This window comes from Pelodiscus sinensis, chromosome 1 (genome assembly GCF_049634645.1).
Source record: "Pelodiscus sinensis isolate JC-2024 chromosome 1, ASM4963464v1, whole genome shotgun sequence".
Taxonomy (NCBI): Eukaryota; Metazoa; Chordata; order Testudines; family Trionychidae; genus Pelodiscus; species Pelodiscus sinensis.
Window position 1 is genome coordinate 81,369,615 of NC_134711.1, and position 15,952 is coordinate 81,385,566.

General features: G+C 46.5%; 1 protein-coding gene across 6 annotated transcripts in view; it reads right to left on the bottom strand.

The window, feature by feature from the left end:
- Positions 1–15,952, bottom strand: part of NTN4 (netrin 4) — a 92,379-nt gene that overhangs the window by 39,993 nt on the left and 36,434 nt on the right. For 5 of the 6 annotated variants that reach the window (XM_025182220.2, XM_006118291.4, XM_075933652.1 and 2 more), the window contains exon 3: positions 8,245–8,523. The exons of the other annotated variant lie outside the window; for it this stretch is intronic. In XM_025182220.2, the coding sequence (XP_025038005.1) occupies positions 8,245–8,523 (279 nt within the window). The remainder of the gene's footprint in view (positions 1–8,244; positions 8,524–15,952) is intronic. 6 annotated transcript variants of the gene reach the window in all.

Below are 15,952 nucleotides of genomic sequence, written 5' to 3' on the forward strand. Positions count from 1 at the left end.
GTGTAGTGACAGCCCAACAGTGGCCCTATACAGCAGCAGCATCAAAGATCATGATGCTGGTCAGCTGTTCGCAGCCAGCCAAAAGTGATACCCGCTCAGCAACAGAACAGCTGGTGACTGAAAAGACAAGACTGTTTGGTGCCCAGCTCTGCATGGGCAAGAGGAGGGATGCTTTTCCAGAGTACCAGGGTGAGGCAGGGAAAAGGAAGCCAGAAAGTGGGATGGGGAAAAGGTGGAAAGGAAGAAGAAAGAATGGGGAAAGGAACTGCTGTTCCAGCCACGCTGTTGCTGTGCCTGAGTCTCAGAACTAAACATGACGTACCAGGCCCTGCAGAGCTCACTTGTTATCTTAGATCATGGACACGGAAGGACCTCACACTACCTTGACTTACCTGTACCTCTCCCACTGACATTTGCAGACACTGTCAGCTGCTGCTCTGTGGCAAGGAAAACTAGACCTTTCACCAAATCTTTCCTGATATCCAGGTAAAATCTCCACACTTCTAAGTCTCAAATTGTACCCCTATATTCTGATTTTGTTCCATATTTTTAATACATTATTTCATCCTGGTGAGTACTTTTTTGGGGCCTTCTGTAGGCAGCAGGAGCATATTACTATGCAATCTCCTTTTTCAAGGCTTATCGTGCTGAGCTGACTTTGCATTTCCATAAGCCTCTCCCACAACCCCCCACATTATCCCTCTTCCAAAACCAGAGTATCAAATCCAGTGCAGAACAGTGGGGCCTGGAAGCTGTTACACCAGATGGCTGTTTGGGGATCTGATTGTAATGAGTTTGGTGGGCTCTGTCTCCGTTGGCATGGCTAGGAGGCTACTTAACCCACAACTGGCATATTTTAGCACCCCATTGGTGATTTCAGCTGAAAGGCTCAGGGCAGAAGGACCCGTATCACCCTTAGGGTATGTCTACACTACCCCGCTAGTTCGAACTAGCGGGGTAATGTAGGCATACCGCACTTGCAAATGAAGCCCGGGATTTGAATTTCCCGGGCTTCATTTGCATAAGCCGGCCGGCGCCATTTTTAAATGCCGGCTTGTTCGAACCCCGTGCCGCGTGTAGCCGCGTGGCACGGGGTTCGAACAAGCCGGCATTTAAAAATGGCGCCGGCCAGCTTATGCAAATGAAGCCCGGGAAATTCAAATCCCGGGCTTCATTTGCAAGTGCGGTATGCCTACATTACCACCCTAGTTCGAACTAGGGTGGTAGTGTAGACATACCCTTAGGGATCATCCCTCAGATAAAGGACAGTCGCAGTGCAGAGAAGTTTGTGCTTCCTGTGTTGTATGGATCGGTGAATAAACAGTGGCCTCCAGCCTTATCTATCTGCCCTGTCATATAGCACTGGAATTACTAACACTTCCCCACACCTGTGCCAACTTTCAGCTCAGTAAACAAAGCCGTTTACAGTATTCCAGATGTGTCTCTGGCAGTGGAAATAACTTGAGAACTAAGCACCAGAGCTCAGCTTATTCTAGCTGCACACAACACAAACATGTATTTTTATTATCAAGAAATCCTGTAAGGCAGGCCAATGAATGAGGGGAAAGGACAAGTGACGGGGAAGTAGAGGGAAAAGAGAATGGCTAGAGGAACAAGAACACCTAAAGCTCAGTCTACATTAGAGCCAGCATGACTCTTGTAGGAACCACACAATATGGTAGACTGAGCCTACTCTCACCAATAGTACAAGAGTCAATGGGAAAGCAGCTGTGGAATGGGGAGCTGGGTATAAAAGTGGCTAGAGAGGTAAAGCTGGTAATGAGTAGCTGCTAATCTGAGACAGCCAGATTCTGCAGTTGAAGGCACACACACAATGATTTCCCCGGAAGCCCCATGTTCTCCTGAATTCAGGGCCTGGCCCACACTGCTTGTTGATTGAAGGAGCACATTTTTTTTCACTTCCTTCAATTTACATTTGCAACTATAAGGCTTTTGCATCTGGGATCATGATGGAGCATCGCTAAATACACAAACACAATTCTCAATTCCTTTCACCGATTCAAGCATTCATACAGCCATTGGTTCATTTAACCAGAAATACCTTTTCCCATTACTTATTCTTTCTGTCCTGGGGTCTTTATCTGCTAGTTCACTTTCACACTATTTCCCTTCTTAGCTTGACAGCTCTGCTGTAATGTCACTCATTATGCTATACAATGCAAACAGTGTTACAAAAGTTGATTTGTGTAAGATAAACGAGTGACTGGTTTCTATGCACAAAGACAGTTGCTAGGGCATGTTTCCTTCCTTTGTCTTTTGTTGCTAAATTAATACCATCCAATGCTCCTTTTCAGCTTGCAAATATGCTTGTGTTTTGGTAAATCTTTATAACACACTTTCTCTGTGATTTATTACGTTCCAGATTTCACTGTAGTGAGCAAGAATAAAGTGCTGTCTATAAGTAATGTACATGGCAAATCACTTTTTATTTATTCATTTGTATTTCTGGATGTGTCTACGTGGCAAAAAAACTCACATTGTCAACAAGTCTCAGAGTCTGGGTCAACTGACATGATCTCATAGGGCTTGGGAACATCTAGACTACTATTTTTTGTATTTTAGGAGTCCCATAGTGTGAACCCATGTCAGCTGATCAAGGCACTGAGACTCACTGACACAGGTCCTTTTTTTGCAATGTAGACATGCTTACAATAGTGCCCAGATGTGAAGCCAAGATCAGAGTCCAGCTGTATAGCGTCTAACACAAACAGAAAGCCCTTGCCTCAAAGATCTTACAACCTAAGCAGACAAGATAGACAATGGATGGGAAGGAAAACAGACTTTAACAGACTGTTTCTGTTATTTAACGTTTAAATGTACATATTTCTTGCAGGAAAAGGGCAAGATGCAAGTGCAGAGTCAAGTTTAAGACTTGGTTATTCTCCGCCATAGCTTTTATTTTTGTACATTTTACACTAATATGCCCCTCCATTTTGTAAACTGTTCACTTACTGAAATTATTCCCTGCCCTTTATCCAAGTTTAGTCTATCTAGATACTTATAATTAGCTCATCACTATGGCATGTGATTTGATACCTAATTTTGGTTTTGTATCCATCTTCAGTATTTAATAAGGCACCTACATTGTTGGTATCTACGGTCCATGGCTGAAATCCATGAAAGTATTTAGGCTCCTAACTTTCACTGAAACCAGTGAAAGTTAGGAGCTTAAATACCTTGGTGGACCTGGTCCCATGCAACTAAACTTAGTATTGAGAATGTCCTAATTCACACAGCCTAGTCCTTGCTAGGAAATAAAGAGCCTATTGCAGAGGAACAACCACGCGTTCAATACTTGACGGGCAGCTGTGAAGTTTAATAGCTCCACTGAGTGGAAATAAGCCAACTCACACCAGTCGAGCATCTTTCTTTAGTGTCTCACTATTAGGATATGCTCGGTGGTGCTAGTTTGATGCTCCTTGTTGAATGTAGGTTTACTGCCACCTGTCAGGTCAGTCAGTTTTCAAGCTGCACTTGCTGACAGGCCATCAGATGCTGTCAGTTTCTCTCCAACTCTGAAAATGAAACAGATTTTGAAAAAGTCTTTGGGGACTTGACATAGTGCCTCAGAATATTAAGGAGAGCCATGAAGTCAACTTCTTGATAACAGCTTTGACAATGTGCATTATTCATTGTTAACTGTCATAAGGCTGAACTCTGTTCTGATTCCATGCGTGTGCTTAGCTCTCTTTTTTTTAGTAAGAGTAAATATACAAATACCATATTACATTATTAGTGTTGCATCTTCAAGCAATAAAAAAAAACTCTGTATACCCTGTGGCAAGGGAAAATGAGGATGATGGGCAGCACTTACAGGAAAGGATGAACATAATTGATAATTCTGGTTGCCAAGAAAAAGGGTATTTGACTGTATGTGGGGAGGAACAGTGGAAATACTCCTGGGATGCCAGCCCTTGCCTGCAGACATCAGCTGAGCAATTCTTTCTATGGCTGATATAGATGTAGAAAAACAGCTGTAATTTTACACTTACATTGTTAAGTCAGAGAATTTTGTCTGGAGTAGCAGAGTGTATCCTGTGATGCCTCCTTCATATTTGTGAGTCAGGCATTGAGTAATTATATGTTCCATGGTCTGGTCTTTGAGACCACAGTCACACACTGAAGAGTTTTTCATTTTCCACTTGTGCAAGATCTCTATCTACCATGTTTTGTGCAGATGCCATTAATGGTTGCCCATGAGCTTTGTGGGAGATTAAAGCCAGGGATCTTCTGCATTGGGTCTTTCACAAGGGGCTCGTCTACACTGGCCCCTTTTCCGGAAGGGGCATGTAAATTTCAACTATCGTAGTAGGGAAATCCGCGGGGGATTTAAATATCCCCCGCGGCATTTAAATAAAAATGCCCACCGCTTTTTTCCGGCTTTTAGAAAAGCCGGAAAAGAGCGTCTACACTGGCCCCGATCCTCCGGAAAAAGCGCCCTTTTCTGGAGGCTCTTATTCCTACTTTGAAGTATGACATATGACAACTACGTTTCAAAAATGCAGCCCATGGAGGTTGATTGCTTGGGTTAACCTTGAAGGCCTCTCAGAAGTTGCAACTGCTGTGCTGGGTCATGGAGAATAAGCCAGTCCCTGAGACAGTTGGGCTTTTGTCTAATTAGGGAGTTGCATGCAGATGAGAATGCCGGTACTTTGAACGGGACCCAAGAGTGGATGGAGAACCTATGCAGAGCACCATGCACCAATGAGAGATGTTCTTCACTGATTATTGTCTGTCAAGTTGAGGCCCAGTTTCTGATCCTGGTTCTTATGGCAGATCCAACTGGCAGGGAAACCCGGTATTCAGCTCTTGGTACATTATAATGGCTGAGTCCAGACTGATCTCAATGGTGGGCTTATGTCTGAAGGGCTTTCTGCTACTAGAGATTCAGCTGAGCTCATTCCCTTTGTGCAGTAGTTGAAAAGCACTCTATAAGACTAGGTATTATTATATTATTTTAAACTACACTATGCTAAGCACTTGAATGCACTGTCAGAAACTATCATCCATTGGCCAGGCATGACTTAGAGCTGTAGACCATTGAAGGCAATTCATAAAATCAATATGTCAGCTTGAACAATTAAGAATTATCAGCACAAAAAACTGCCACTTATCTGAGACTAATAATCATTAGTCAATCTGCAGTAATAAGATAAACAGATTTGACACTAGGTCTAACTGTGCACTGTAGTTTAGCAAATGTTTTATTAAAGGTAAATAATTAAGTAATCAATTACCACTCCTTCATTCCTATGACCAAAATCATGATACTGACCTGCATGTCTCAAAGCCATGGGTGTTGGGTATGTAAGGCGGGGGGTGGGGAAACCTTTGCCTTCCCAAACCGTCAGGCATAGCCCTGCCCACACTCCGCTGTTGCTGCCTCCAGCGCCTGCTCTCCTGGTGCTCCAGGACTAGAGAGGCCAGGCCTGGCTGCATGGTGTGGCCTCCTCATAAGAACATAATAACGGCCGTACTGGGTCAGACCAAAGGTCCATCTAGCCCAGTATCCTGTCTGCCGACAGTGGCCAGCACCAGGTGCCCCAGAGAGGGTGGACCGAAGACAATGATCAAGCAATTTGTCTCCTGCCGTCCCTCTCCAGCCTCTGACAAACAAGGCCAAGGACACCATTTTATCTCCTGGCTAATAGCCTTTTATGGACCTAACCTCCATGAAATTATCTAGCTTCTCTTTAAACTCTATTATAGTCCTAGCCTTCACAGCCTCCTCTGGCAAGGAGTTCCACAGGTCGACTATGCGCTGTGTGAAGAAGAACTTTCTTTTATTAGTTTTAAACCTGCTACCCATTAATTTCATTTGGTGTCCTCTAGTTCTTCTATTTAGGGAACTAATAAATAGCTTTTCTTTATCTCCACAGCACTCATGATTTTATATAGCTCTATCATATCCCCCCTCAGTCTCCTCTTTTCTAAACTGAAAAGTCCCAGTCTCTTTAACCTCTCCTCATATGGAACCCGTTCCAAACCCCTAATCATTTTCGTTGCCCTTTTCTGAACCCTTTCCAAGGCCAAAGTATTTTTTTTTGAGGTGAGGAGACCACAACTGTACACAGTATTCAAGATGTGGGCGTACCATAGTTTTATACAGGGGCAGTAAGATAGTCTGGGTCTTATTTTCTTTCCCTTTCTTAATAATTCCTAGCATCCTATTTGCCTTTTTGACCGCCGCTGCACACTGCGTGGAAGTTTTCAAAGAACTGTCCACGATAACTCCAAGATCTCTTTCCTGATTTGTCATAGCCAAATTAGCCCTCATCATACTGTACGTATAGTTGGGGTTATTTTTACCAATGTGCATTACTTTACACTTATCCACATGAAATTTCATTTGCCATTTTGTTGCCCAGTCACTCAGTTTGGTGAGATCTTCTTGGAGTCCCTCACAGTCTGCTTCTGTCTTGACTATCCTAAACAGTTTAGTATCATCTGCAAACTTTACTACCTCACTGCTTACCCCTTTATCCAGATCATTTATGAATAAGTTGAACAGGATTGGTCCTAGGACTGACCCTTGGGGGACACCACCAGTTACCCCTCTCCATTCCTCCCTCCCCTAGTGCTCCGGGGCTGGAGAGGCTGGGCTGGGCTGGCCCACCTAGCACAGCATGCCCTGCCTTCCCCCTCCCTGGTGCTCCATGCAGAGCCCAGCCCAGCCTCTCTAGCTGCAAAGCACCGGGGGAGGGAGGAGGCAGGGCGTGCTGCACCATGTGGCAAGGCCCAGCCTAGCCTCCTTCTTTCCTGGTGCTCGAGAGAATGGGCCAGACTGGGCCAGGCCAGACGGCACAACGTGCCTTCCACCAGAGTTAGGGAGGCTGTGATGAGTGTACGCCTGCTCCCTTTCCCTTCCCGTTGTTGGAAGGGGGGATCACACATATGGTATGCTGCCCTGCCTCCCTGCCATCACCGACCGCCCATGCTCAAAGCCATAGCAGTCCTGGATGCCAAGTATGAAATAAAGCTGTTTCTAAATCCCAAACAAATCTGGTAGTTTCATATCCTACTTTATTTCTTATTTATTTTGTATGTCCACCATAAGCCTTTCACCATAGCCTAACTAACTAAGTTTACCAACCCCTCTTCCAAAATGGAAGACTCGTTAAGAGGCTGTAAGGAGTCTAGGGCAGCAACATGGCCTCCCTCCAACCTGGAAGAGGAAGGGCCCTCTAAGACCCCTTGGTGGGCAGGTCGAATCTCACCCAGCCCCGCCCACAGGAAGCTGGAAAGCGGGATCAGGGGTATAAGAGCTCAGAGCTCAGTTGGAGTCTGGTGGTTGAACAGGCCAAATGCTTGGCCTCAGCTCCTGCAGCAAAGTCCCAGCTACGCTGCACTGGGAGGACTGCATTGGACCGCCAGGATCCCTGCTGACCCCCAACGACTGGCCCGGGCTGCTGTGCTAGGTGGGCTGCCATGGCCCAAAGATTCGATGACGCCTCCAAGACCCCTGCCAGGCCCCAATGACTGGACCAGTCCACCTGGGCCCCTACCTGAGCTGGAACCTATGGACACTCTGCCAGCACCTCCATCCCCAGCTGACCCCGAGGAGCAGCGCCTGAGCCAGGTAGGCCCCCAAGGGTCCTAGTCTGGGATGCAGTGGGGTGGGTGGGCTTGTGTACCCCCTGCCATCCCTCCCCTTGGGTGGCAGGTTTCCCCTTGTGGGGGCAAAACTCCTGTGCTCTCTGCCAGCGAGGAAACCTGACTCTCACCCCGTTGGGACCCGGCTGGAGCCTTAAATTGTTATTGAACCACTCTTGGTAAATTTTTGTTTTTCCACCCTGCCCTGACCCAGGGCTGGGCCTTACAAGCTGCTTGCCCAGTCCGTGCCCAGGCTGGGCCCTTAATTGTTAATCCATGGCTCTGCCTGAACTGGGGGGCTCTGAGGGCAGGAGGCTGGCACTGGGGGGGTTGGGTGCAGAGGACTCTGGGGTCAGTGGCTGGCGCTGAGGGGCAGTGGAGGAGTGGGGGACTCTAGGGGTTAGAGCTGGCACTCTAAGTCTCAGGGAGCATATGCTTATTGGGTAGTCGACTAGTTGTCTATTCCCTTACATCCCTAGTTTGTTTTATCCGGGAGGTCAAACCAGATGATCACAATTGTTCCTTTTGGCCTTGGTGTCTATGAATATTATGTAAATACAAGCAAACAAAAAGCAGCTCTACTGTATTTCTTGTCGATCTCAGGGTAAAGCTTGCACAGGTCATACGTACCACCTGGAAGACTCCTGCCGCCTTGACAGGTCTAAATCCCGCAACAGGTACACAGTGATCAGCGTGGCCATTACAAAAGCAGCTCCCCTTTACAATGAAATCATAGATTGCATAGTGTTGGGACTGCTGAGGCTTTGCATTCAGGTCATTGCTCTGACAGGGACAGGCCTGCCGCTTAAGCAGCTGCACTCGAAGATTGGTGATCTTCAGCTGTGCCTGAGCGTCAGCGCTGTACGGGTCCTCCGCCGAGTAAGGTGGTGACAGAGCTCGGAATATAACCTGAACAAAGGAGAGCAGAGACAAATCCGTAAAGAAGAACAGGGGAAGTGAGCTGGAGTCTTTCTGAACATCTTGCCTCTGGTTTGATTTACAGGGCCGTCCGTGACATCTGGAATTGACACACCATTAAGATGTGATGAGGTTTTTATCACACCTGGGGAAGGGTTGCCTTTTGTTATGTTATGGAACAGCTGTCCCCCATGGTGCACGAAAGTAATGAGTTAAGTAATCAGCAGGGGGACTGACAGATTTTCCAGGTCCCTGGGCAAGGTGGTGTGGAGGCTGCCTCCATGCTCCCAGAAGGGGCGGGGTCTCGGGCAGATGGGGACAGCCAGCTCTCAGGGGACAGCCACCCACACCGCGCTGCATCCCCCCCAGCCAGCCCTTGATGCTGCCTGGAGCACAACACCTGGGGCTCCAGTGGAGATTTAAAGATCCCAAGGCTTTGACTGCTGCCACAGTAGCTGCAGTGACAGAGGCCAAGATCCAGGGGCACTTTTGAATTGCCAGGTTCCAGGGCAATTGCCCTCTCTGCGCCCCCGTGCGGGCCTTGTGTTGAGATTCCCAGTGTGCTTGTCCCAGCTGCAAGGTAGTGGGGGAACAAAGTCAGTTTTATCCAGGGGAGAAGTATTCTTGTTCTTTTTAAAACGTCAGAGTCTGATTCTGGAAACACTTAGGCTACGTCTACACTGGCCCCTTTTCCGGAAGGGGCATGTAAATTTCACGAGTCGTCGTAGGGAAATCCGCGGGGGATTTAAATATCCCCCGCGGCATTTAAATAAAAATGTCCGCCGCTTTTTTCCGGCTTTTAAAAAAGCCGGAAAAGAGCGTCTAGACTGGCCCCGATCCTCCGGAAAAAGTGCCCTTTTCCGGAGGCTCTTATTCTTACTTCAAAGTAAGAATAAGAGCCTCCGGAAAAGGGCACTTTTTCCGGAGGATCGGGGCCAGTCTAGACGCTCTTTTCCGGCTTTTTTAAAAGCCGGAAAAAAGCGGCGGACATTTTTATTTAAATGCCGCGGGGGATATTTAAATCCCCCGCGGATTTCCCTACGACGACTCGTGAAATTTACATGCCCCTTCCGGAAAAGGGGCCAGTGTAGACGTAGCCTTAGAGTAGGTCTCCACTGCAATTAAAAATCCAAAGCTGGGCTGTTTCAGCTCACTCGGGCTCCCAGGGCTCAGGCTAAGGGGCAATTTAATGAATGTCTAGGCTCAAATCTAGGCTGCAGCTCAGGCGTTGGGAAGTAATACTGAAGTCAGTGGGCTTATTCACAACAGTAAGCAGTACTTGAAGTACTGAGTGTTGGCAAGAATGGGCCCTAAGAACGTAAAAAGTTTTTGTCCATTTGCTTATTAACTCCCACTCCCTAGACTGGGTATATTTTTGGCAAATAAAGCACAGATTTCCAAATATTTGGCTCATGTCAGACTCAGGGTGCTTCCTAGTATAAGCCCGTATGCAGGAATTTCTGTGGGGGGTGCAAGCGTGGGAGGGGCTGGTGGTTGCCCTGCCCCCGGGGCCCTGTCTCCAGCCTCACTCCTGAGGGGCGGGGGCAGGAATCAGCCCCAGCCTTCCCCCAGCCAGCTGGAGCATAGGGGACAATGGGCTGCCCCTGCCTCACGCTTACTTGGAGGACCATGAACATAAGAACATAAGAACGGCCGTACTGGGTCAGACCAAAGGTCCGTCTAGCCCAGTATCCTGTCTACCGACAGTGGCCAGCACCAGGTGCCCCAGAGAGGGTGGACCGAAGACAATGATCAAGCGATTTGTCTCCTGCCATCCCTCTCCAGCCTCTGACAAACAGAGGCCAAGGACACCATTTTATCCCCTGGCTAATAGCCTTTTATGGACCTAACCTCCATGAATTTATCCAGCTTCTCTTTAAACTCTATTATAGTCCTAGCCTTCACAGCCTCCTCTGGCAAGGAGTTCCACAGGTTGACTACACGCTGTGTGAAGAAGAACTTTCTTTTATTAGTTTTAAACCTGCTACCCATTAATTTCATTTGGTGTCCTCTAGTTCTTCTATTATGGGGACTAATAAATAACTTTTCTTTATCAGCCCTCTCCACACCACTCATGATTTTATAGATCTCTATCATATCCCCCCTCAGTCTCCTCTTTTCTAAACTGAAAAGTCCCAGTCGCTTTAACCTCTCCTCATATGGGACCCGTTCCAAACCCCTAATCATTTTAGTTGCCCTTTTCTGAATCCTTTCCAAGGCCAAAATATCTTTTTTTGAGGTGAGGAGACCACATCTGTACACAGTATTCAAGATGTGGGCGTACCATAGTACCATAGTGGGGGATACTTTCACACCCTTCGCACCGCTACTGCCTATGGGCCTGTAGTGTGAAAGTGATTAGGTGTGGTGAGTAATAACAATAAGAAGATAATCCAAAGGACTGAGATAGGAAAGAAAGAAAGAAAGTAAAACTGGGGGCCATTTAGGTTTAAGCAATTACCATTTAGTCTTTATTTAAATTCAGTAGGACTGAATAGGCAAAAATTGTTTTAATTGGCGAGCACTAGATAAAAATTACTAATTTTCTTGATGAGGCTTATTTGGAATTTGTTAATATAATTGTCTACCCAGTGTAATATCAGAAACATGTAATGTATTTAATCTATTACTTCATTATTATTGGTATGATGTTACACTTTATGTTAAAGGTACATTTAAAAATCACTTATAAGAGGATAATGAATAATACCGTATTTAAAAAAATATTTGAATAAATAATTCATAAATTATTTATAAACATCTACAAATCTATGATACATTCTGTGTGTGTGTGTGTGTGTGTGTGTATATATACACACACACACACCATACTTATAAAGTATGAGATATTTATGAATGGTTCACATGTTCACGAGTATCTTTAGTATAAAAAGTGACCATCAACACTGTTATTAACATAGTGTTGACTATAGGCAGATTATAGCACTCAAGATACAATGTGCAATAGACCCTCCCTGACTCAGGGACCTCACTATCACAGGTCCTGATCCTGCTATTGATAGCACCTATGGACATGGAGTGGTCTGCCTGTGGTACCCCCATTGAAGTCTGTGGATCTCTGGATGGGTTTAGCAATTGGCTCCCCATACCACTAGCTGCAGGCCTAAACTAAACAGACATAGAACTCATACACAGGGAAACCCAGAGGAGGGAGAAGCTGGGCATCAAGAAAGTTAGGTTTAATTCCCAGCCATGCCACAAACTTTTGGGAAGTCAGCACAGCTGTCTGACCCTCAGCTTCCCCAGCTGTAAAATAGGGTCCATAAAACTTACTCCGACTATCTCCCTAGCGGTGTTTAAATTCATAAATGTTTTATAAAGCGACGGAATGAGCTGTCTGGAATGAGCTATAAACACAGAGGTGATTATTACCCAGCAGCGAGGGAGCTCAGTGGGAGGAAGCTGAGAAGAGGCAGAGTACAAGATGCAGGAGGGGAGCAGTGGGGCTCACAGCCTCTCCAGGTCCCTGGGAAGGCAGGGGTGAGGGGAGCCTGCTCCACACCCCCAGATGTGGCAGAGCCTTGGGCAGAAGGGACAGGGCTGGGACCAGGCAGCCTTTAGTGCCACCATGAGAGCTACCCACCCGCAGCCCTCAGCACTGACTGGAGCATACCGCACGGGGCTCTGCAGCACTCCAGCAGCTATACACTAGCATCTGCCACGGCTAGGAGCTCCAGATTCTTCTGTAGTGCCAGGCCCCAGAGCAACTGCCTCCTTTCTCCCTCTTCTGCCCCTAAGGTTACCAGATGGCTTTCAAAAAAATACCGGACACACATGATCTCAGAACAGGAGTGGGGGGTGCTGGTGGGGAGGGAGTCGGAGGGAGTGGAGCTGGCCGAGGGGAAACTGGCTGGTGGGAAGCAGGGCTGGCGAGGAGGGAGTTGGGGGGTGTGGGGCTGGCTGGGGAGGAACCGGATGGCAGGGAGCGAGGCTGACCTGGGTGCACGCAGATCCTGGGGTGCTTCCCGTCCCACGCATGGTCCTGGCGGGGCGCACGGGTCAGTCCAGCCCCAGGTATTCCATCCCGCCCTGGCCCCACCCCCCTCCTCTCTAATGCATAGCTGTGTACTGCCCGGCTGGTAGACACGCTCACACAGTACGCAACTACATTCTGATACTCATGATAACAATATAACGTACTTAATTAGAAAACACCGGTTATTTATATGTCCGGTATTTTCTCAATTTGTTTCCTGGACAGAAAGCTCAAATATGGGACTTTCTGGTTCAAAACTGGTCACTTAGTAACCCTATCTGTCTCCCCATCTGTCCCCTCCTCTCCTGCCCCCCACCATCAGCAGGCCAGGAGGGGAGCAATTGAGCTGAAGCACTTTAGGTGAGCCAGATGCTAAATTGTTCCCCTGTCCTAGTCCTTCTCACTTTGCCTCTTCCTTGGTCCCCTGTCTCTTTTCCCTGGGCTCCACCCTTGATAATGGGGGGGGGGGACGACAACGACCAGCTAACAACATAGCTACATAGATGAGACATGCCTTTAAAACAAAAACCTGCTGTGATTGATGCTGCCAACTGACCAGACTGCTGCTTTGGCCTCTCCTGGCTCTCCTATCCCCGGAGCTCTGCTCCGGTCTGCTACCTGGCACTTCTCCAGAGCTGCCAAGTTCCAGGCAGAGGAAGCCTTGTCAGGGGATGGAAGGAGATTTAGAGCTCTTTACAAGTCTGAGCTGCATGGCGGCAGTGTGCTTTATGAGCCCTGTCAGCCTGCCAAATGTGGCAGCAATCAGCCTGCTGGTGACAACTGGGCGTCCCGGTGCCTGACGTTGCACATGAGAAAGCAAATAATGCCACAGCACCGGGCTCTGACAAATGCAAAGTGGACAATGGTCCATGTGCTGCTTCTGCATCCAGAGCACATTTGTGCCAAGTTACACCCATTGTCCATATGGCAGCTTTAAAGACAGGCAAGCACCTAGTTCCCTTTACCTAACAGACCATAAGAAATGGGCTGGTGGAGGATGGGCGAGGCAGTGGGAGGACAAGCTTGTGAGTTGTGTTCACCATGAATAAAAGTGTTGAGCCTTGGATGAGGGATATAAATAATTAGTTACACGCTTCAAAAGGCCTTTGTCTCTCTTTCAGTGACACCCTACTGCTTTTGTACTCCTTCAGAAGAAAAAAATAAATGAGGCAGGTACGAACACAAACCCGAACACATCCCAGTGTCAGGACCTGCACAAATCCCCAGGGTTTATTATTTACCCAAATGTAAAGCTGTATAATTCTAACCACAATAGCATTTTAGGGGCTTCATGAACATGAGATGCCTTCAGATACGGAAAAAAAACTGGCTGGAAAACATCCAGGTTCCAGACATTCATTTCCATATAGCTGAAGTGATGGAAAAAGCAGGCTGAGAATTTTCAGTTAAAAACTAGCACTTTGGGTTCCTCATGATTAAAGACCAACAAAAATAGCATCTGAAAGTCCTTTCTGGCTCAGATCAGAGGAGTGAGGGAAATATGGAACAGGGAATAATTCATATAGGCATGGCTCTTATTTCTATTATTTTCAATTACTCTTGCCTGTCAAGCCCATTTGAAACCAAGCACGTGGTCACTATTTACAACCTTAGTGCTGACAATTAAAAAGGGGATGGAGGGGGGGGGGGGGGAATGTCTCATTATTAGGTGAAATCTTGGCTCCACTGAAGTCAAAAGGAGTTTTATCATTGACTTCAGTGGAGCCAATATTCCATCCTGGTTCCTATAAGGTTCATTTCTTTTTTATGATTGCTTGACTACCATGATGCTAAACATGATCTCCTGTCTGTAATTCCCAGTAGACTCTAAGGACCAGATTCACCAATATATGCTGGCTGTTTTGTGCTGCTTCAGCAATGCAAAACAGCTATAAACTCAGCTTAACTGGCCAATTACACCAATTATTGCTGCTTTTCTTCACTGGAGCAGAGCAGATTAGTGGATGCATACTAGTGAATCTGGTCTTAAAATCATTAACTTAATAAACAACCCCCACTACTAGGTTCATTGTAACAAAATGCAAGTTCTCTCTAAAAGAAAATAAAACCCAAATTGCCATATAACGAGCAATCCTCTTCTCCATCCTAGCCAATCGAGCTGGAACCTCCAGATGCAGTATATTAAGAACAAGAACACACTTCCTGGCTGGATTTTTCTGTTCAATTGTCAAGCCCATTGACTTATGCCATCACCTCTCAACAATAACCCTAGCGTATCTCTTGGTTTGCTCCATCCTGCCTCATTAATAAGTAATTTTCATACTTGAAGGGCTAGCTGCTCCAATATCTCCTTCCTGCTCTTTCTGAGTGCAGGTCCTAGGAGGCCCCAGACCTTTACCACTCCTGGGGTGGAATCATCTGATTCTCCAACTTGCAGAATGGGCCCTGGGCTTCAGTACTTGGAGGACTGACTGTGCATATGACCCTACTGGACTGACTGACTGCTGGTACTGGAGGTTCTTCCCTTCAAGAGTCTGTGACTAAAAGTGAGTCTAGTGACCACACAGGCTTCTTAAACCATCGTCTCCTTTAATTTCAACAATACTAATGAAGCATGTAGATAAAAGGATTTAAAACAACAATCTACTTGCACGTCTTCCTTACCTCTAGAGTTCCCATCCCTCGTGATAGCTGCCTGAAGCAGACCTAACTTCTTTGGATGCCTCAGCAGTGCCCAGACAGACTTACAGCTCCTCTACAGTAGCCATTCTAAAGAGGGAATTCCTTTAAAACCCACTAGGGATCCTCTGTCCTTGTGAGTTTCTAGGCTTTTACCCTTCTTGTCTGAAACTGTTTGGTAGGCTACACAAGAGGTCAAGCCAGATTCCACAAAGCCAATGGTTCTGCCATTATCTTCTAACAACCTAGCCATCAATTGTGGGTTGCTTACTAGAAACCACTGTTTCCCCCCTTTAGCCCGTTTTCCCAATATCCCTGATGTATTAACCCAATATAGCAGAGTTGTTGACTCGAGTCCCATGACTTGAACTCGAGTCTGACTTAAGTCGCCTAGGTGACTCGACTTGAGACTCGACTGGGGTTCATTGTTTGTGACTTGAGACTCGACTTGAGACTTGCTAATTTTGTTAAATTGACTTGGTGAAAAAATTGTCTGAAAATGCCAATATTGATGGCTTGTACAAAAGTGACTTGACGTTTTTTAAATTAAGACGTGAGACTCAACTTGGGACTTGACTCAAAAGTGACTTTAGGGACTCGAGACTCGACTGAGACTTGAACTGTAGTGACTTGAGACTCGACTTGGACTTGACAATGATGACTTGAAGACAACACTGCAATATAGTAATACTGTAATTATACACCACGTCAACACGTAGTATTAATGAATTACAACATACCAGCTCCACAACCCTCATGCTTCTCTTAACTAATTTACTTAGG